This window comes from Coccinella septempunctata, chromosome 7, assembly GCF_907165205.1.
Source record: "Coccinella septempunctata chromosome 7, icCocSept1.1, whole genome shotgun sequence".
Classification (NCBI taxonomy): domain Eukaryota; kingdom Metazoa; phylum Arthropoda; class Insecta; order Coleoptera; family Coccinellidae; genus Coccinella; species Coccinella septempunctata.
Window position 1 is genome coordinate 27,058,627 of NC_058195.1, and position 22,288 is coordinate 27,080,914.

At 35.4% G+C, this 22,288-nt stretch overlaps 2 protein-coding genes across 2 annotated transcripts; both read right to left on the reverse strand.

Annotated features, from left to right (window-relative positions):
- Positions 1–271: 271 nt before the first annotated feature.
- Positions 272–2,311, reverse strand: LOC123317679. Its single transcript, XM_044904288.1, has 4 exons — positions 2,206–2,311; positions 1,011–2,104; positions 635–698; positions 272–522 (listed from the first exon to the last, which is right to left on the reverse strand). The coding sequence occupies exons 1-4, from the start codon at positions 2,309–2,311 to the stop codon at positions 272–274; spliced, it is 1,515 nt and encodes a 504-aa protein (XP_044760223.1).
- Positions 2,312–17,805: 15,494 nt separating this feature from the next.
- LOC123317680 lies at positions 17,806–18,546 on the reverse strand. Its single transcript, XM_044904289.1, has one exon. It carries the CDS (start codon positions 18,544–18,546, stop codon positions 17,806–17,808), a length of 741 nt encoding a protein of 246 aa, XP_044760224.1.
- Between the last annotated feature and the right edge of the window lie 3,742 nt (positions 18,547–22,288).

The window sequence follows — 22,288 nt, forward strand, 5'->3', positions numbered from 1 at the left end:
GTTGAATTTAAAACGACAATCACAAGATAAAATATATTAATCAATATGAAAAAAAATGAAACATTTTATGTGATGAAAAAAAAACAAACAGAGCATAAAATGACTATAATTTTCTATATATAAAAACAATATGAAGCATAACTTTAAACAAAATAAACAACCACAAAATAAAATATATTCCTCTCTATATAAAACATTTTCTAAAATGAAAAATATTTTTCTCTCAAAATATAAAAAAAAATCAAAATGTGTTCAAAGTATTGCAGAAAAATCAAACAACTTGTTTCAATCTGTTCATGAGGCCTAAAACTTTTTTCTTCGTACTGCTCGACTTGCTCCCAGAATCTGGGTGAATCTTACAGTGCATCCTTTGGAACATTTCCAGAGTTGCACCAATTTTTTTTGGATATTCTAAATTGAATATGAAATATAGGGCAAACATGAAAATGAATGCCTCCCTGAATTCATGGGTCGTGAACACATATTGCTTCTCCATGAAGACCTCGTATCGGTGGTCGTTATCTGGAAAAAAACGAAATAAGTAGGATTGCAACGAGCAATATTTCGATACGGAAGAATTAAAGAAGAAATCCTCAAAAATTGGAATGAACTAGAAATATGGAAATACTCTTACCATATTCTACCACGCATGGCTCCATGATACCAATCATCGCCGATGATACCTCCCTGTCTGAATCCTGGAAGGTTATAAAAATAATAAATATTAATTTTGTCGCATTCGTTGTGATGAAATAAAGGAGAATTTAACAATCGCTCCAATTTTTACTTGGCTTCTTCTTATGTGAAAAACTCTTCCACACATCAGTATAGCAGGAAATAATTGAAGTAATAAAAACAATTCCAATGTCTATATCGGCGCAAGGCGCAAGGAACTTTGTGCCGATATAGACATTGGATTTGTTACTTTTGGGAACGATATATATTTCGAATAATGAAAACGATCAGTTCATTACATATCTCCATAAATGCAACATTATGAATAAACATACCTGAATTTTGAGAGAAATCAAACTCAAGTCCTCCTTAAAATGCTTAGCATAAAACGTCAACATTTCTTCTATAGATTTGCCTGGATTAGCAGCACTTAAAATTTTTTTCGATACAGCATAGTCCACAATTTTTTCTGCCATAGATTCCATTTTGTCCTTCACAAGGATCAAATCGACTCCTGTGAGTTTTTTAAAATGCCATAGTACGGCACTTTTTCTGAAAAGAACGGGCCAATTACTTTTGACATCATTCACCGTTGGGGGAGATTCGATATTATTCACAAATTGTCTTATTGCTGAATAATTTTCTTCCAAGAGGTTGTAGAATTCCTCGTTTTCTACATTCAATGAATTTAATTTATCTTTTTTGCTCTCTTCGATTCCTCCTTCGATTCCTCCGACAGGGGGGGCCCAATTGGAACAGCCTGCAACTGAATTTATCTGTTTTTTTCTTAAACTGGGGTTGATCACACCATGAGACTGCCTGCTCCTCTTATGAGGTCTGTTAAGGTAATGATTTCTGTCAGACATTTTTGAGATGGCGGAGTGGGTACCATCCCCTATGACAACGCCATCACTATCAATATCTTTGAATGTTTGGGGATATTTCTCAACTAATTGTTTTGCTGCATATTTGTATGCTTTCATAGGTATTCTTGTTTTTATTTGTCGCATTTCATGAACAATGGTGTGAATGATTTGAGTGATGTATTGTTTCTCACGTTTTCCGTCTTGACAGTGTTTAATGACGTCCAGCGGAAGCTTATGCCAAGGAATTTTGAAATTCGACCATACTTCTTCCATATTGGTCTCAGTCACCATTGCGTTGCCGAGGAGATCTTCGTTTTCCAAATTTGCTATGAGGGTATCATCACTTATAGGGATGAAAAAATCCGAAGAACTAGCCTTAGAGCTTGTACTGACACATGAGCTATCTGATTGTAACACATTATATTGAGATACCCATTTTTCGCCCTTTTGTAACAATATGAATGTTTCCTTGCTGAGATGGATGACAATTTCATCTTCATCCAAAGGGGTACCATCAGACTCGAGGACCAGTTGATCTCCCTCAATGTGGAGTTTTTGAGAAGCTGCAGAATAATTTTGTTTTAGAGCCTTGATTAATTGAAGATAATATATATATATATATATATATATATATATATATATACATATAATTTTTTTTTCATACCTTTTGTGATCAACTTTTCCAATACACCATCCTTTTCGTGTATGAGAACCATCGTCTTATGTATTCGATCGACCGTCCAAACTTTGAAAATGTTGTTGTTTGCCATCTTTGATTTTTAAAATTAGAAGTTCCTAACCTTTCAACAAGTGAGATTTTTTTAATAAGAAATATCATCTAATCAATTGAATATTCATGTACATAATGAATATGAAAACATTTTACAATACATAAAAAATTGAAATGAAAGATTATTGATTTTCCCTTTCACTTATGATAGCTTGAAAATTGAACGAGATATGCACAATGATTTTATTAACTATATTATCTAATTCATTGATCCCAAATGAATAATAAATAATGCAGTTTTAATGAAAGGAAAATTATTCATATTGGGATTCATCGATTTTCCTAAAGGAATTTAATTTTATGATTTTTTTTTAAAAGAAGTTTAAGTGCCATTTTCACTATGTCGGTCCTCACCTCAGTGACACTCAAGAAGGCAGAGAAAATTGCACCATACAGAATATGGTCGCATCATATCATCCGAAAAAATAATAATAAAATTGAAGGAATTTATTCAGCAAAATATTCCCCATCAAACAAATTGTTGTGTATTATGAAACAAAACATTATCCGTCTCGAAATCAGTATCATTGAGGTGATGCCTCAGAAAAAAATGTTTGGAAAAGCTCAATATATTTTTCCGAAAACACGCAAAAGTGTCAGTGTATTTCATTATCGTGATTTTTGAAACTGATTCTATTTTATGTACAAGATCAAATGAAGAGTCGATTTTCCATTAGCAAAATAAGGGGATGAGTTAAGTTAGAAGAAGAGAGGTGAAAATAAAAAAAAAAATAGAAGCGAATTTATAGTTTTGTGTACGTAGTACTTTTCTTATTCGAATGTCAATTATTCGATTAGAAATATTCGAATGGAGCTGATTTGAAGTAATATTGAACAGTATTGCCAATAGTTCGTTGCAATAAAGTTTCAGGGCAAGTTAAATCGCTAACATCAACAAATGCGATGTTATCATCTTTCAAATAATATTGCTTCATTTCGAAGTATAATCCGCATTCTTCATCGCAATATAAGGTTTTTTTTCTGCCTAGGAAAAATATATTTTCGTTTTTTTCAGGAACTATTATATACAAAATTTCACAAACTAAATATTCACCAAAATTGTTGTTCCCATAACATATATTCATGCCTTTTTCATAGTGTATTGATTTGTATACAACTGAATTAGATACGGAACAGTTTTCATCACCGAATCGTTTCTTCAAAAGAATGCCAACATAAGCTGGATAATCATCTGAATCAAAGAATAATTCCTCATCTTTCACAGAAATAACATCATTGAATAAGTTATTCTGTGATATATTCAAAGCTTGAAGAAGCTGATGTTTTTCCGATAAAGAAAATAGGATATTTCTGTAGTTCAAGGTATGTCTGACTACTTCTTTGAAAAATTGATGTTTATGTTCGAACCTCAAAGTCCAGAGATATCTCAAGGGGCCAAATTGTCGAATTAAATACGGAAAATGGGTTAAATAATGGTGCTTTGGTTTCATGTTTTCATTTGGAAAAATTTCTTGACGGTTTTCGATATACTCAAATATAAGCATACGCAAAATTGCAATTTGATAATAGGAAATCTTGAAGCCGAGTAGAATATTCACGATCTTTCGCAGTGTGAGAAAAAGTTTCCAAACTTTAGAGCAAATTTTATCCATTTTATCTGATAAAGCGAATGGTAAAATGATCACTAACCACATATTCTGAGAAGCAGTACCCGGTAGTTTATCTTTATTTTTTAATAGCGGTAAGTGAATTTTTTTCTGGAAATCGAACTTGATTGTTTTCAATTGTGAATTCAAGTATTCAAAAGTGACTGATTTTTCAGAAACAATCCTATTTAGAATAAGCATAACATCACGCTGGACAATTCCTTCGAAAAGATCGTGAGCTATACATGGCGGTAGTCCCGGTTTACAAATGTGAAAGTGATTTAATTCGTTTAGAATGGAAATTTTTTTCACACCCCTGTGTGGTTCTCCTGATGCATTGACCATATTAATATCGAAATCGTGTGATTCCTCATCACGGAATCTACAGTTTTTCAATATATCTATTCCTTTTTCAACTTTATTCATATAACAATATCTACAAAAATATCCTTTCAGATTGAAATTTTCATTGAAACCCCCAACTTCATGACTTCCTAAATTATCTCCTGCAACAACGAACACCGTACCCTTGTAATGTTTTCCATTCACTGTAATACCTTCAGTCTCCAATTTTTTCAAATCATCAATCAAAAGAGCAAGTGCTTTGTTGAAACCAATTTTTTTCACATGCTTTTCGTAAAAAAGTGATACAAGCTGTATTTGTTCTACGCGAGATCTATGCCATGTAGGTATATTGCCCACCATCATATACACTCCTATTATTTTATGCTTCGTTCGAGGAGATCCCAGTGGATTGCATATTTCAAAAGAATCCTGATATAAAATTAGTTGAATGACACAATCATCAAAAAAAAAATTCATTATTTTTAAAGCACAAACCGTCGCTGAAATCCGAGAATGAGTTGTCACTTCTTTTTCTTTCCTTGTGGAATTGCTCATTGAATTTCACATTTTCCAAAAGAACCCGCAATGTTTTCAATATGGGGATGTAGTAAAAGTAGTCGCTATCATTGAAGGGGACCTTCAAAGGTTCGACGTATTTGAATGTATTTTTATAATATTTATGCCGTAAGTATTTGCTCCTCAAAATTCCATCATTTGAATTTTGCGCTACATCAAGCAGAGTATTATCAAAAAAATCGGGAAATGTATTTGAACTCGCTCCTTGTTCTGACCTCGGTTCTGAAATTTGAGCCCTCAAAAATTTTTTATTCAAATCGTTAACATCCATAATTCCGTCGATAAAAAATTGTAGAGCTTTATTCGTTACTAAGTATTTTGCTTCAAGAGTTAAATATAATGAACTCAGTAGTCTAGCATTGAGTTCTAAAAAGTTTTCCTCGAAGTGTTCTTCTGGAATTTCATTCGATTCATGAAAATCGTTTGGCGTAGATATTTGAGTTTCATGAATATCAGAATTTGGATAAGAATCATTGCTATGTCTCCTGAGCAAATGGTTACTCAAATTAGCCACTTTTTTATACACTATATCCGGAAAGCAGTTGATAAATGGACATTTAACATACTCTCCTTTTTTCAGATGGCCGTACAAATGGTTTTTAATAGAATCGAAATTTACAAGTGATATTGGACAATCTTTTACAGAGCATTCAAAAAATAATTCTTTGTGGGATTTTTTGTCTATTATTTCATGACGTCTGAATATATGAGCTTTATAGCTCTGATAATTTTTTGTTTTATAATTGCAATTAACTCTCAAACATTCAAATAGTGCTGAGGGATTGTTCCTATGGTAGTAAGTATGGTGTTCAATTTTTTTTATATCTGCCAAACGAAAACCACAAATCGAACAAATAAACATCGCTTTCAAAATATCTACTTACCGGTATATATGTAATGCTTTTGCCACACACTTCACACCTTCAAAGAACTTGGATGGAAGAATACTTGTAACTTGTAAGAACTAAATACTATAACTATGCGTTACACTTCGCACTTCAGAGTTCTTGGTATCACAGCAGATCTTTCCAGAATAAATTGGGGTATGGGGTAAGTTGGTGAGTAGATAGGATATGGGATTGGACCACAAGCAGGTGCCAGTTGTTGCTAGCCAGATGAGCCTCTCTGTGAGATACACGTATCAAGCGGGAAAGGTTTTGATTGGTCACGGAATGCAACTAGAAACAGCTAAAAGTTGTAATTTTACAACTGCATTATGAAATTCCATTGAAGCTGTGAATTCGAATCCAGCCGAGTGACGTCACGTACTGCATAGGTGGAAAATGACTGTATAGTCACAATCTTATTGTAGTTTTACTTTCGAGCTATGAATTAGTATAAACTCGCATCTTTAACACATTTGCAAAATATATATTTTATAGAATAATACTATGGTCTTTTACCATCATTTTGGTTTATAAAATTCAATGTTTCGGCTATAGCATCCGCCTGCAGTCTTCTGGGAAACACTTGCTATTTTCTGGCGAATGCTAGCCGAAACGTTAGATTTTATAAATCAAAGTGTGTAAATAGCCCAATAAACCATCCTTCAAATTTGCCATCATCAATTATTCCACGACAACATAAGTATTTTATCTGATAATCAGTCAGTGAAGACAATTTCTTCATTAAATATGTGCTTATTCCTTCTACTCCAAAATTTACTCCTAGTTCGTATTTATTTTGATGAGGATGGTAAAAACTTCATTGAATACCCCCAACACCTGCGAGTTCTTTCAGCAGTAGAGGTACTCAAAATATTTTTTGACCAAGTGACAAAAATTCGTTTTTTGATCATGGATCATGGTTTAGGGGAACGCAGGAACCTATAATCTCTAGATGAATTATACAAAAAAGAGAATATTATAAATTTTATTTTTACCTTCAGACATGCATGGTATTCTATAGTATTCATGTATCAGATAAGTCAAGAAAAAGATTCCTACAAAAAACGTCATTGTCGACTGTATCCATTTGGATCTTATCGTATTGAATCGAAATCAGAAAGAAGTACAAGAATTGGGGTGTGTGATCTGAAACTAAGGATCCCCATGCCCCTGCGGATATGATACCTCTAGCTTACAGGCAGACCAATAACTCTCTACACTTGTCATTAAGAGTGTCTTGAAATGCACCTCGCAAGGGTGCATATCAATATCATCATAAGGGATAACCAGCAGACAACTCTGGATTCACAAAACTAGCCTTCTCCACTAACATGAATATGGCGCAAGCAATGCATTATGCAACTGGACAAAGGCAATGAGGTTACTCTACAAGCCGTCTGTTCCGATATTCCTGAACAGTACTGTCAGTATTTCAGAGACGATGCCTATTGGCCCAGTCGTTCGAGTTCTATTGTTATTCGATTGCGGGCCAGTACTAACAGCAATATCGGAACAGGCCCTATATGAGAAAGACCAATATAATAAGGCAGTCCAACAACGGGGAGGGGAAGGAACAACAAAAAAACCCTCTGGAGTAACACTCCTAAGCTTCCACAGAAAAGTTATAACATTCACATATTTCCAACTATATTTTGCCATATTTGACTTTTAATATGTTTTTTTTCCATTAAACAAAAACTTCGTGGTTCTTTCATCGATCTTCAACCGAAAGATCCTGTATGGAGCTGCCACGGGATTAGCTTCTGGTAATTGTGGGGCTAACAATATAAATATCTTTCACACCCTATGAGGAAATCAGCATCAGATGAGACTCTGTCAAACAGCACAATTCTGGCCTTCGTAGGATTATAACGTGTTCAAGCGGAATCTTCGGAACGCTCATGCTCATATGAAAACCAATGAATATTTTTTGATTCTATTTTCATATTTGTCTTTTATGTATGGAAAATATACTGATCATGATAAATTTCAACCATTTCGCGCGAGATTTCTTTTTAGGAGTAGACATGTGAATAAAAAGTTTTGTTTAATTTTTGGAGGAAATTGTGAATAAATCGATATTCAAAGAATGAAATTCAATCGCGAATATTGCGTATTTTTTTCCAAAAACATAGGTAATTTGATTCAGCACCAAAAAATAATAAGATACATTTGACCAGAATCCGTTATTTCAAAGATGACACACAAATAACCACACTATATTGCTGAAAAATTACCTTGAACAACTTCTATCCCTTTTATGCTTCGAAAACGGGGTATACAGGGTGTTCCTAAATTAAACGTACAAACGAAAAGGGTAGATTCCCTAAGTGAGTTTAAGAAAAAAAAGTCCCATAAACATGGGGTCGCAAACGTTTCGTTTTCAAGATAAAGAGTGTTGAAGTTTGAATTTTTTTCAGGTTTTTTTCTCATAGTATCTAGTATCTACACTTCACAAGATATTCAACTGAATTTGGCATAGATATTACATTTTAGAGTTCTCACCACGTGACATGGCAATTCGATAGAAGATCTACAGGGTGATATTTTTTCTGGAACACTGCCACCTGCTCTTCAGCAGAACTTTTTTTGGTGAGCAACTGTTAATTTGAAAAAATGTAAAAAGAAGCATTCTTTTACTAAACTTTTCGGTCACTTGTAGTTTTGTCGTATCTACCAACGATTTCGAGAAAAAAAATTTTGAACGATTCTCTCGAAATTCTCGTAACTAAGATACGACAAAACTACAAGAGACCGAAAAGTTTGATATAAGAACAAAGCTTCTTTTTACATTTTTTCAAATTAACAGTTACTCACCTCAAAAAAGTCCTGCAGAAGAACAGGTGACAGTGTTCCAGAAAAAATATCACCCTGTAGATCTTCTATCGAAATTGCCATGTCACGGGGTGAGAACTCTGAAATGTAATATCTGTGCCAAATTTCAGTTGAATATCTTGTGAAGTGTAGATACTATGAGAAAAAAACTTGAAAAAAATTCAAACTTCAACACTCTGTATCTCGAAAACGAAACTTTTGCGACCCCATGTTTATGGGACTTTTTTTCTTAAACTCACTTAAGGAATCTCCCCTTCTCGTTTGTACGTTCAATTTAGGAACACCCTGTATATCATAAGGAAAGCACCTTGTATAACTTTTTACATTGTTATGAATTAACGGAGGGCTATTCGAAATCACAATATCTTTGTAGAATAACACTGATATCAGAAATAAAACAGTGTTACCGCAATATTATGTTTTATAATAACATTATTTTGTGGGAATTTCACAACCACCTTAATAATACATTGTAAAAGCACATTTATATTGGAATTTTAAAATAAAAGGAATTTTGCATTGTAATTGTACAACACCACCTCTTTCTCTTCGCAAATTCACAAGGAAAACATCTTCAATCACAATAATGTTGTGAATTCACATTTTCATGTAAAAATTCACAAAATCATTGTGATTTAAAAAAAATTAATCACAATAATGTTGTGAAATCACATTTTCATGTAAAAATTCACAAAATCATTGTGATGAAAAAAAAATTGAATCACAATAATGTTGTGAAATTACCTTTTCATGTTGAAATTCACAGATTTATTGTAATATTGTATTGCAATTGTAATTCTTCAGGTGAATATTACAACCCTTGTGATATCACAGAGTATTAACACATTTTTTCTGGAAATTTCATGTCTGCTGGAAATTTACATGGCAGTTTCACATTTTTCTTGAAATTTCGCAACATCCTTGTAGAAACATCCAGATATTAGTTGTGAAAAAAATATTCCAACTATGTAACTGTAACCTGTACAGCTGATATATGGGTAATTTCACATTGTAACCTCGAGATTTTTCTCAGTGTAGAAATATCAAACAATGACACAAAATGCCATCGTATATATAGACACAGATTACAGAAAAAATGTTTTGTAATGTGTGGATATAGAATTCTATATCTTCTTAATCAGTTCCACTGTTGTCTAATTAACAAAAATTACTAGACCTCAGTAAAGGCATTCTACGTCACAAGCTTTTACATATTCGAATATTTAATAAGTTTCGAAGGGTATATTTCTGAAATGTCTTAATTTTGAAGCGAATCTTTTACGTGTTGGATAACTAATGGAAAAGGGTTTCCATAGATAATTTTAAATTCGATTTTTGCCCATTGTGTTGTTTTATACATCTCGCTTCCAGGTCACTCAAAAAACCATCATTATGTAACTTACTGATTAATTCATTATTATCAGACTGAATTTTATTGGTAGGATCTCATCCAAGACATAACACAATCAATCCAAGACAGAACACTCCCCCTGATTCCAAGGTGGTAAAGCTTAGCAAGGAGCCACCGGTGGGGGACCTTATCAAATGCTCTTGAGAAATCCAGATAAAGCACATCCACGGGCACACCCCGGTCCCAAGCTTTAGGCGGTGAACACATATGAGCGGCCGCGGCCACGATCACGATCACGATCGAGAAGCGTCCCATGCAAATGTCATATTCCGCACGCAATATCACGATCTGTTCAGCGATAGAGCGGGGTTCAGTCGCGATGTCTCACGATCGTGATCGTGGCCGCGGCCGCTCATATGTGTTCACCGCTTTAGTCCACTCATTAACGCATAAAAGGAGGTTGGTCACCGTAGAACGACCTGGTAAAAATCCGTGCTGTTCCGTTGGAATAACACCATTAGACAGAGCGAACTGGGTAACATGATCTGACACGATTCTCTCCAGGTCTTCCGAAGCTGCTGATAAAATACTTATAGATCTGTAATTGTGTGGTGATAGTTTGTCCCCTTTTTTGAAAACCGGGGTTACGGATGCAGATAGCCAGTCATGAGGGAAAACGGAATATTTAAGGGAACTTGAAAAAATTTTAGATAGCGGCAAAGCAAGAGACTGGACGCAACATCGGAGGAGTCTGGAAGTCAGGAGCAGTATCCTTGAGCTGTAGTAAGTACCGTCTGACAACCTCCTCACGGATCTCGATGTGGTAAATTTCTTCAGATACTCGAGGAAACTTAACTTCGGGAAGGGATCTATCAGGTTCCTCAACGAATGCGGAAAAGAATACCTCAGCCAAAACATTGGCCGTCTCAAGCGAATCCTCACACTTTTTGTTGGACAAATCTCGAATAGTCGGAAAACTAACTGCTCCGCACATCATTTTCAGATACTTGAAAAATTTCTTCTTGTTCCCAGCAGAAGCCAGCCCTCTCTCGAACTGATTTTTGGCCTGTTTCATTGTATCACAAAAGTGATTTGAATAAACACGATGATTTTAATAATCAGTGGCTGATCTAGTATTATTATTTTAGTATTATTCAAGACTTGTATAAGTGACTCCTTAAATCACGTAAAAAAAACATTTTGCTAACGTTCTAAGGGCACTTATACACGTGTATTATGATATTTTTCATTAAATCTTCATCAGGAATTCAACAACAACGCTCGAAATAAAAATAAGGATTAGGTCCCTTTATTCCGATATGTCTGATGTAACGTCTTGATGTCATATATTAAGAAAATTTTGTTTATTTACTCATTTGACAGTCCATTCATAATTAATGATTTTAAATTAGTTTCAAAACCATTGCTTATATTCCACCTTGGTTTAATACAGGTATGATGAAAATATATAAAATAAATTATCTCTACAGGCTTCCAGTGGATATTTATCAAACGGCAAAAGTATCCAAAATACTAATGATGATGGATCGAGGATCACTACCTGCCGAATTCAAAGGAAAATTCCTTTCAGAAATAAACGCCGATGTTGTTTCCACGTTAGTTGAAGAAAACGATGAAGAAGATCTGAATTATGAGTTTACACTGTTCATTGATCAAAATTGATGTTCTTTTTTTTTCACAGATCTTGGTTTTACAATGAATTCGGATGATCTTTTGGATGGTAAATTTAAATGTTTCTTTACATTTAAACAATTTTTCATTTTTCTCTTTCAGCTGATAACTGTAAACAGAAGAGAAAAGCCTCGCCTCCGAGGACACAATTTTAGAAGAGGGTGAGAACATAATATTCCATATTTTGAAGGAGAATGAAATCTAATGACAATTTTTCAGAAGGTCATTCGAATAAGATAACTGAAGACACGTCCAAGAGGGAAAAAATAATGAAAAAAGGTGAAGCAATTTTCGAAAAATAGAAATTCATTTTCTTGAGGATACATTGTCCATCTATATTAATAAGAGGATCTATGGTTTACTTCAAAATGCTTTATTGTTCAAACGATCGCACCAAATTGGACAATTCTTTTTTTGTTGTGTTTATTATTGTTAGGGCAAGGTTTATATAACAAAATATTTCCAAAAAAAAAATTGTACAGAACAGAAAAAAAGGCATTCCTTTTTCTTACGACCAATCGAGAAATCACGATGAGTTAGTTATTATTATCTATCCTAGAAATAATTTAAATGGCAAAACTATGTTTGCCGGGTCAGCTAGTATATTATATTTCAGGATGGACTGATGAGGAAATCCAGCTAGTATGGGGGGAGTTCGGAAATCATATAAAGGAGGGAACTTATCCTTCAGGAGCCACAATTCAACAGATGTTGGAAAAAACGAAAATGAGAAGAAACGTGAAAGTTGTGAAGTCGAAACTTCAGCATCTTATGAGAAAGAAATAATCATTTGAATATTTTGTTACCAATTTTTCATTTTACCTTCGTGTGCCATTTCTATCTTTTAAGAAAAAATATATTTTGTTAGTTATAATAAACATTCCGTTGAATATACCTATATTTTTTGATAAAAACAAATCACTGAAATACTTTTCGTCGTTCATACTCGACAATTCTATCTGATGTTAACTCTGTTCGAACATTAGGTATACATCTAATATTCAGTGATCTCAGCCATTCAACCCTGCCCAGTCACTATAACTGTTGAACTGCGCAACTTCTTGAATATAGAACTTGAACTCGAACGAAAGCAGAGAAAGGGTCACTTCGTTGAAGAATGAGGCAGGTGAAATTTTGACTGAGAAAGATGATATTGCTGATGAGATCGTAAAGAGGTTTACTGATTTGGGAAGAAATCTCGCTCAAAATATCAGGCAACCCTTAGAATATAAATCGGACCGTCGATCTGTTTCCAATACTTTTGTTCTGCTGCCAACTGATGAGGTCGAGGTTGAGGGCCTTATAAGGTGTCTGAAGGAGAAGAAGTCCGTTGGCCCAGACGGGATTCGATCGGAGACACTAAAGTGTATGTCTGACTATATATCAAAGCCTCTGACTCACATTTTGAATTTGTGCTTGAGAAATGGTTTGTGGCCGACAGCCTTCAAAGATTCCATAATCATATCATTGCACAAGGGGGGTGATAAAAATGATGTCGGCAACTATAGGCCGATCTCACTGGTAACCAATTTGTCCCAGACCTTCGAGAAGCTTCTCAAACGTAGAATATCATCATATGTCACCAGATACGGGATGCTATCTGACAAGCAATTTGGTTTCAGAGAGAAAACATCAACTGAGGATGCAATATTGGGCCTAACAAAAAAGATTAACGCTGCCGTGGACAGAAATAAGGCTAGTTTGTGCATGTTCTTAGATCTGTCGAAGGCATTCGACACGGTCAGTCATCGTTTGCTTCAACAGACATTGGAGGATATGGGCTTCAGGGGGGGACCACTTAAGCTCCTACAGAGCTATCTTTCGGGTAGGCATCAGAGTGTTAGGGTGAACGATGTGCTCAGTGAGTCTAAAGATATTGAGTATGGAGTACCTCAGGGCAGTGTTCTTGGTCCCCTGTTGTTTGTCTTGTACTTGAATGGATTGTTCTCACTGAGGGGTTGCGGAGATATTGTGGGTTTCGCTGATGACATAGCCATATTTCTCGAGGATGAGAGCTGGATTTCTCTCGGTGAAAAAGCACAAGAGTGCTTCAAAGTCATAAAACGGTGGATGAATGAGAGACTACTGACGGTGCACCTGGAGAAGACTAAATATATGACTTTTACGGCTGATAGATCTATCACCCCTCCCTTTCAGACCCTAGAAATTGTTGATGAGGACCAACCCAGTACTATTCAGCCAGTGGATGCAATGAAATATCTGGGCGTCTACATCGACCGTCATTTGAGATGGGATTTCCACAGTTGTTACATTTTCAGGAAGCTGCAAACACTTCTATACAGGTTCAGATGTATTAAGGAAGTACTTCCATCTCATCTTCTGAGAACCTTATACGTGGCTCTGGTGGAACCTCATCTACGTTATGGTATCCTGGGATGGGGTGCATTGGTTGAGACACATCTTCATCCGGTGGAGGTAATGCAGAGGAGATTTTTAAGACTGATCTCTTCGAAGGGCCATCTTTACCCCTACGACCTGTTGTATGCTGAAACCCGGATTCTTGACGTGAGACAGCTGTATTTTCTCAAGGTTGCTTTCAGGTTCTTCTCCTCTATATCCCAAGCTGACTTGCCCCCACATAACTATAACACCCGTCAGGCTGAAAATTATGTTGTGCCCTTTATGTCTAAGTCATTCGGACAGAGATCCTTCTGTTATGTTGCACCAATGGTAATGAATTCCATCCCTGCATATATCAGGGATTTGAACAACTTCAACCGATTCAGAAAACATCTACTCGTGTATATTCAAAATTCCCCCAGTAGAATGTGCCGAAGAATTACGGAGGGAGGTGCAGACTTATAGTTGAAGAAACTTCTCATGAGAGCTGTTTCCCGGAATGCAGTGTTTTGTTCATAATATTGTTGTTTATATCATCTCGAAACAAGTATTTCTTTACTTATCGAGTATTTAATTATTCACTTGTATCAATAATGTTGTCAAAAGTGTGATTGTAGAAAAAGTGAATAAATTATTATTATTATATAAGATCATCACAAAATGAGTTTTAAACCAAGATACGTGTTATGCTATCACAATACCATCTTCAGGTGGGTGAAGGTAAACTTCAGTTAGTCGTGGTTCAAAACTCATTTTGTTAAAATCGTACAATCTGTTCTAAGTTCAATTATGGATTTTCATCCATGAATGTAGCAAAAACTGTCTGTTGTCCAGTATCAGGAACCAAATACCTAGTGATAATTCTTTTAAATTTGTTGAATGACTTGAGTGCTTCCTGAAGAGTGTTTTCAAATTTTCGGCTTCATTCGATTCATTCTGAAGTTGATGTTATGATATCAAAGAAAAATTTTAGAATATCAAAATCCAAATTCGAAATATCTATTATTATCTTTCCATCTAGTTAATTCATAATTCGGTCAGTTTATGAACTGTTTGTATGAATTGCGGAAATTTGAGAAAACTATTTGAATACATCAGTGCAACAGAGTCTTTGAAAATTCCGTGTACAGAGTGATTCATAACTATTGTGATAAATGGGTAATAGCTTTTCAAGGTTCATTTGGTCCTATTAATAATTATGAATCTCCCTGTACATATATTATCATTGAATGCTAACTAAAAATGTTTCGTCCAAAATAATGAAAATAACAAACGCTACCTAGGAAATTGTCAACAAGTAAAGAATAGTCCCACGTCCTACCCATTCATGCCATAACCCATACCCTAATATTATATCAGAGACAAACCTTATACCAATTTATTTAGGGCCGACAAAGGAATTTGCTGTAAAACAGGCCCCAGCTGCACACTTTACGATCAGTTTTTCTGAGTGAACGCACAAATGAACGTAATTTTTATGAAATATATCATATTTTACATAAACATACGCTGAAAGTTTTTACCAATAGGAGTGCTTTCGTCTTGGGGAGTTTGTTGCAGTAAAATGAAGAATTTCAGCTCTCCATCATTCTGATAAAATATTCGATAAAAACAATTTATCACGAGACCACTTCGAGACTCTCGTACGAGACTCTAGACGAGACCGAGAAAAGTTACGTCTCGCCTCGTCTCGTATATGAAATATCAGGTCTCGACAACGAGACGAGACTCGAAAACAAGACTCTCGTGGGCATCACTAAAGAATTTTGCCTATCATGCACACATGGTTTTTACGAAAGATTCTGAAGCATTCCATTTCGTCCAAGGTCGAAAAGAATCATAAATTTTTCATATCTTTCACTAGTAGCTGAAAGTTAGATAAATGTATATCTTCGTTGATTTATTCGGGAAAATCATTTCAATGGAGTTCCTAATGTCGTGAATATATGTAGTGCCCAAAAATATTCAAAAATCAGATTACTATTTTATACCAAAACAAATTCGGTAAAATTGTCTTTGGAATTAAATTTATATGAAAAAATTCATTGCCATGTATGTTTCATTTTTGGACCTATATGGTAACATGTTATAAGACTCCCCTATCGGACAAAGCATCAGAAAACATATTATTTCAAAACTGTTGACATTCATGAAGAAAAGATAATATTTTCTGTCCAAATCCATTTAGAACCAGATCACGAACCTCATCAATTAGTTATTAGCGTATGACGTTTTGACGTTATTGTCGTTCTGAAAATATTTACAGGTTTCAATATGTGAATGAATCGGAAGAGCAGCTGTATTCTATATTATATGAGTAGAATTCAAGCATCTTTACCTTGTGTCCTCCTTAAATCTGGCAACGTTGCCGGAGGAGAGAGCGCAATACTAATAAGAAATATATGCGGAGGTAGTAAGGTCTGATTCGTTTGAAGAAAAATTTTTCGATGAAAATCTTTTCCCCTCTTTAGGTACCTCTGCTATTTACCTTCCCCCCTACATATCTAAACAAAAATTATTCCAATTACCTAACTCCTTCACCCGGAGGTGAGGTCGCCCAATGAACTTAACGGAGGTCACAACGAACTACAAGTTCATATACAGGCTGTTCCTAAATTGAACGTACAAACGAAAAGGGGAGATTCCTTAAGTGAGTTTAAGAAAGAAAAGTCCCATAAACATGGGGTCGCAAACGTTTCGTTTTCGAGATACAGAGTGTTGAAGTTTGAATTTTTTTCAAGTTTTTTTCTCGTAGTATCTACACTTCACAAGATATTCAACTGAAATTTGGCATAGATATTACATTTTAGAGTTCTCACTACGTGACATGGCAATTTCGATAGAAGATCTACAGGGTGATATTTTTTCTGGAACACTGCCACCTGTTCTTCTGCAGAACTTTTTTTTGGTGAGCAACTGTCAATTTGAAAAAATGTAAAAAGAAGCTTTGTTCTTATACTAAACTTTTCGGTCTCTTGTAGTTTACGTATCTACCAACGATTTCGAGAAAACAAATTTTGAACGATTCTCTCGAAATTCTCGTAACTATGATAGGAAGGCCAGTTTGTAATCTGTGGTGAATGAATTCAGTGCCAGTTTTGACACATCAAATTATTGAACGTTTGTTTTTTAAAAAAGTGAAGGTGCGTGCATTTGTGGCTATTTAATTTTTAATGTAGTGTAGATACTATGAGAAAAAAACTTCGAACTTCAATACTCTGTATCTCGAAAACGAAACGTTTGCGACCCCATGTTTATGGGACTTTTTTTTTAAACTCACTTAAGGAATCTCCCCTTTTCGTTTGTACGTTCAATTAAGGAACACCCTGTATATAAAAAAAAACTGCGTCACAAAGACCGTATATATCCGTAAATTTATCTTTTAGTTCGACCGTCTCCCGTTGGCGTTAGCGTCGCACCTATATACAGTTTAATTTTCGACGTAGCCAGGCAGTACAACATCAGGTACCGTATAACCTCCAAAAATGGCAACAGTGCATTCGAAAGGTCGGCTATCATCAGAGGAAAGTGGGTAACGAACAATAAAAACGTCCTTCTTTTCAATAAATTATCTCTTGTATCCAACTTTTTTTCACGTGACGCCAACAGTATATTTCCGATGGAATTTTCCACGGAGAACAGTGAAAGCATTTTCCCAATTTTTGTTTTCTTTCTTTCTATATAGGTAGTATTGCAACCAATGCAATGCAAATACTCAGTAATTTTCTCTAAATCATGTAATTAATTCTCAATCCAATTTCTTTCCTCAAACTCTTCTTGTTCTTCTTCTTCTTCTACTTCCTGGAGATCTGTCGATCTGTTAGTTCTGAAGCTGCCTCTGCATCTCTTCCTGAGAGGTAGATTGCCAACTATCTTTCCATCTTTTAGGTGGTCTCCCGGGAGGTCTTGAGCCGGGCGGGTTTTCTAGGACTATTCTCGGAAGCCTGTTCTCGTCCATCCGTCTTACATGGTTGTACCACTGCCTCTTACGTTGTCTTCCCCATCTCACGATATCTTGTATCCCGCATTGTTCTCTGATATCTGTGTTTCTTACTCTGTCTCTTTTTGTTTTCCCCACGATTGTTCTCAGTGTTTTCATTTCAGCCACCCTTAGCATGTGTTTCGTCTTAACAGTGTCCTCGCGGACTTCCGTGCCGTACGTCATGATGGGTCTGATACAAGTCTTGTAGATTCTAACTTTGCTATCCTTGCGCATGTACGGGTTTGACCAGACTATATCTCGTAGGCATCCTGATAGTGCGGATGCTTTGTTAATCTGGCTCCTTAGGTCTTTAACTGGGTCGTGGGTACTTGATATATCTACGCCCAGATATCTGAATTGCATCACCTGTTCTATGGGATTGTCCTCCACCACTAGCTTACATCTGAGCGGATCCTTCGCGATTGTCATACATTTAGTTTTGCTGATAGAGATATTCATATTGAGTTGGCGGCCGACTAGGAAGAACTGGAATAATTGTCTCTGTAGGTCGTTTTCTGATTCGGCAATAATTGCTGCATCATCGGCGTAGCACACCATACTAACTTTTTTGTTGCCCATTCTGTATCCGCGGTTTAGACATGTTACTTTGTTTATAATTTTATCCATGAGGAGATTAAACAAAAAGGGACTTGACTGTCACCCTGTCTAATTCCTCCCGGTGTTGGGATATTTTCAGTGAATTGATCTCCTACCTTGACCTTTGTTACGTTATTGTTATTTAGGTTATGGATTATCTTCGTTATGTTTGCTGGTGCCTTATTTTCCATTAATATGTGTAAAATGTCTCCCAACCGGACCCTATCAAACGCCTTTGTTAGGTCAATGAAGCAGATATACGCTGGCATATTGTATTCTGTAGCCTTTTCTTTTATTTGTTTTATTATGAACACTGCGTCTGTTATTGACCGTCCCTTTGTGAAGCCCTGTTGTTCTTCAGCATTCTTAATTTGTGTTTCCAGTTTGTCCTTGAGAATACTCGTGAAAAGTTTCATTACTGTATTTAAGAGAGTTATTCCTCTATAGTTTTGTGGGCAGGTTTTTAGTCCTTTCTTAAATATAGGTATGGTGATGCTGTTATGCCATTCGTGTGGTGTTTCCGTTTTGTTTAAGATTTTGTTAAATAGTTGCGATAGTTTCTTTGCAAGTTCGGGGCCTCCATATTTTAAAAGCTCGTTGGGGATGCCGTCCGGTCCAGGTGATTTTCTGTTTGTTCTGTTCTGTTTGTTTCCTCAAACTCCCTCGTCAATATTCGATAGTTTTTCCGTTAGCATATTTAGATCGCCCGCAAAAAATTGTATCATAAGGGGTGGGCTTCTTAAAACGAAAAAGACGAGATAACGGGCGGAATAAATTTATTTCGAAAAAATGCTCGGACACGTCGATTTTTGTTTCGAGAGGGACCACTTTTAAGGTCAAATTCACAACTATATCGCTTCAACTCTTAATGTTAGAACACCAACCCCTAAATTTTGAATAGGACGTGTCCAAGCATTTTTTCGAAATAAATTTATTCCGCCCGTTATCTCATCTGTTTCGTTTTAAAAAGCCCACCCTGTATATTGATGCTTCACTCATCAATTCCGCCCAATGTATATGTTTCAAAATCCAGTTACCTACCCGCTTACGTGAAACACACTGTAGGTACCAAGTGAGGCAGCTTTTCTCGGAGACATTCTACATGCTTTGTATACTTCTTATAATTTTCAGGTCATAGTTTTCGGAATATTCTTGATTCAGATAGGAAACTTACAATAGCACTAGCTTAGTAGGTAGCGGTAAATAATTTATGTCGATTGAAAGAAGAAACTTCAAAATACCTATCATTATCATTATTAAATGAAACACTTCCGCTTTACAAGATATACAAGGTGTTCACAAAAAGGCTGCTAACTTGACGAACTTAAAGTCAATGCATATATTTTTTTTCCATCATTTTAATCATTAATCAATACACTTAAATGTTCATAAAAGATGCTCTGCATATTCCTTACTGAAAAAATTCATTTCAGTCGCGAATACGCATAATATTTATTTGCGAAAAAAGAAGTGAATTCATTAGTGATTGAAATGATAAACAAAATTATAGGCATTGCTTACGAAAAAACCAATTTGAATCCATTTAATGTTGGCCATTTTGTAGACACCAGTGTTTCTTATAATTACTAAATTATAGTGGAAATTACAAATTGTTAGATTCTGATCCAACTGAAAATTTTCAAGGAAAAATTAATAGATTTGTTAGCAAGTTAGAAAAATCAAAGAGTATTAGTGATGTGATGGCAAGAAAGTTGACCACTTATAATTAAGTGGCACCTAAATTTTATGCATTACCTAAGATCCATAAACCATCGTTGTCTGTCAGACCTATCATTTCTTGTATTGATGCCCCAAACTCTTATTTGTCAAAGTTCATTGGAGGTATCTTGACAGCTGCATATTGTGAAGTGAAGTGTTAATTAAAATTAGGTATATATTTAGAAGGCTACAGTCACATTATTGTTAAAAAGGTTTTGACTGTCAGACAAAATAGAAGTGTTGTCAATAAAGTTATTTCGAGAAAAGTCACGCTTTTTCCTTCGTAAGGGTACCTATAAGAATCACTAATTCTACTTCAATAGGTTTTGGGCCCAGACGCTTTGAATGGTGTGTCTCTCCTATTCTGAAGAATCATTCAATTAGTAGAGAAGATTATGGAATTTGCGAAACATATAAAACCGCTAAGGAGTGAAGCAGATTGGCCGGTTTGGAAGCTTAAAATTCGTGATTTACTAGATTATCATGAAGGTGCGTTAGATTGTATTGATCAGAAGTTGAAGAAGCCTGGTGAGTTGAAGACTGAAGCAACCAAAGAAGAAGAAAGAGCTGATAAAGTTGCTTGTGATATTTATCGAAAAGCAAATAGCTACGCTAAAACAATGATTACTAGTATAGTCTCAGATGCAGTATATCAAAAGATTATGGACAAAGTAAGTGCAAGTGAAGCATGGGAAGCATTAAAACAGCAGTTTGAAGCAACCTCCAGGGATCAGTTATTCAAGGTATGTGCAGATTTCTTTGCATTCAATTGGACATCGGCAGATGACGTTTCCACTCATGTAGCCAAGTTGAGAAGCCTGTGGAATAAACTTAATAATGGTTTGAAAGAGAAGAATGAAAATCCCCTTCCAGATCTGCTTTTGGTATGCAAAATTTTACATATTTTACCTAGTTCCTTTGAAAGTTTCAAGTCAAGTTGGATGCTACTAACTAAAGATGAAATTCCTACATTTGATGAATTGAATATGCAGCTATGTGTTTTTGAACGAAATATGAAACCATCAACCTTTGTTGGCAGTGGTAATCAAGAAGCTTTAGTAGCCAGAATGGATAGATATCAGAAACAATCAAGTAATGGTAGCTCCTCTGGAAAATTCAAGCATAAGCAAGGTAAATGTAATTATTGTCATACGGTGCAAACGGTGGATTGCAGATGGTCGTCCCCGCCCTAATTCAGCTGGTAGCAATCCTCAGAGTGATATTGTAGATTCTGAACTTCCTACGGATAACATTGCTCTTGTATCCATTTACAATGAAATTTTAGCTGCTGAGCCGAATACTGAAGATTGGTGGGTAGATAACGGTGCTACAAAACATGTAACAAATCGCTCAGATTGGTTCAATACTTTCAATAATTTTGAGAATTGTTGCATTATTAAAGCAGCTGGAGATGAACGTTTAAATGCTGTTGGTGGTGGAGGTATGGAAATAGAATCCAAAGTAAATGGTAAGACCAAACATTTAAACGTTTAAACAGGATGTTTGGTTAGTTCCTAAGATTGCAAGAAATTTATTTTCTCCATTATCTGCTCATGATAAGAATTCAAATAGCATGTTTCAGTCAATAGTCACCTCCTGTTCTTTATCTGTGAATGGTTCTCCAGTGTTATTGGGTACTCGAGAGAAAAATGGAACATTATATAAGGCAGAAATTAAGACTGTTAGTCCGGGCAGATGTTCAACTGTTAACTTGGTAGAATCAAGAGATCCATTGCAGTTGTATCACGAAAGGTGGGGTAATCAAGATAAAAAACATGTAAAGGAGTAGCTTGAACGGGAATTAGATATTAAAGTGGAATTAGATGATAAAATGTGTGAACCATGTATTTATGGAAAGTCTCACAGATTGCCCTTTGGTACTAGAAGAAAGGCTTCTCAACCAGGAGAGCTGATTTCAACTGATGTTTGTGGACCTTTTGCTGAGTCTTTTCAGAAGAAGCGTTATTTAGTTGTTTTCAAAGATAGTTAAACAAAATTTAGGTAT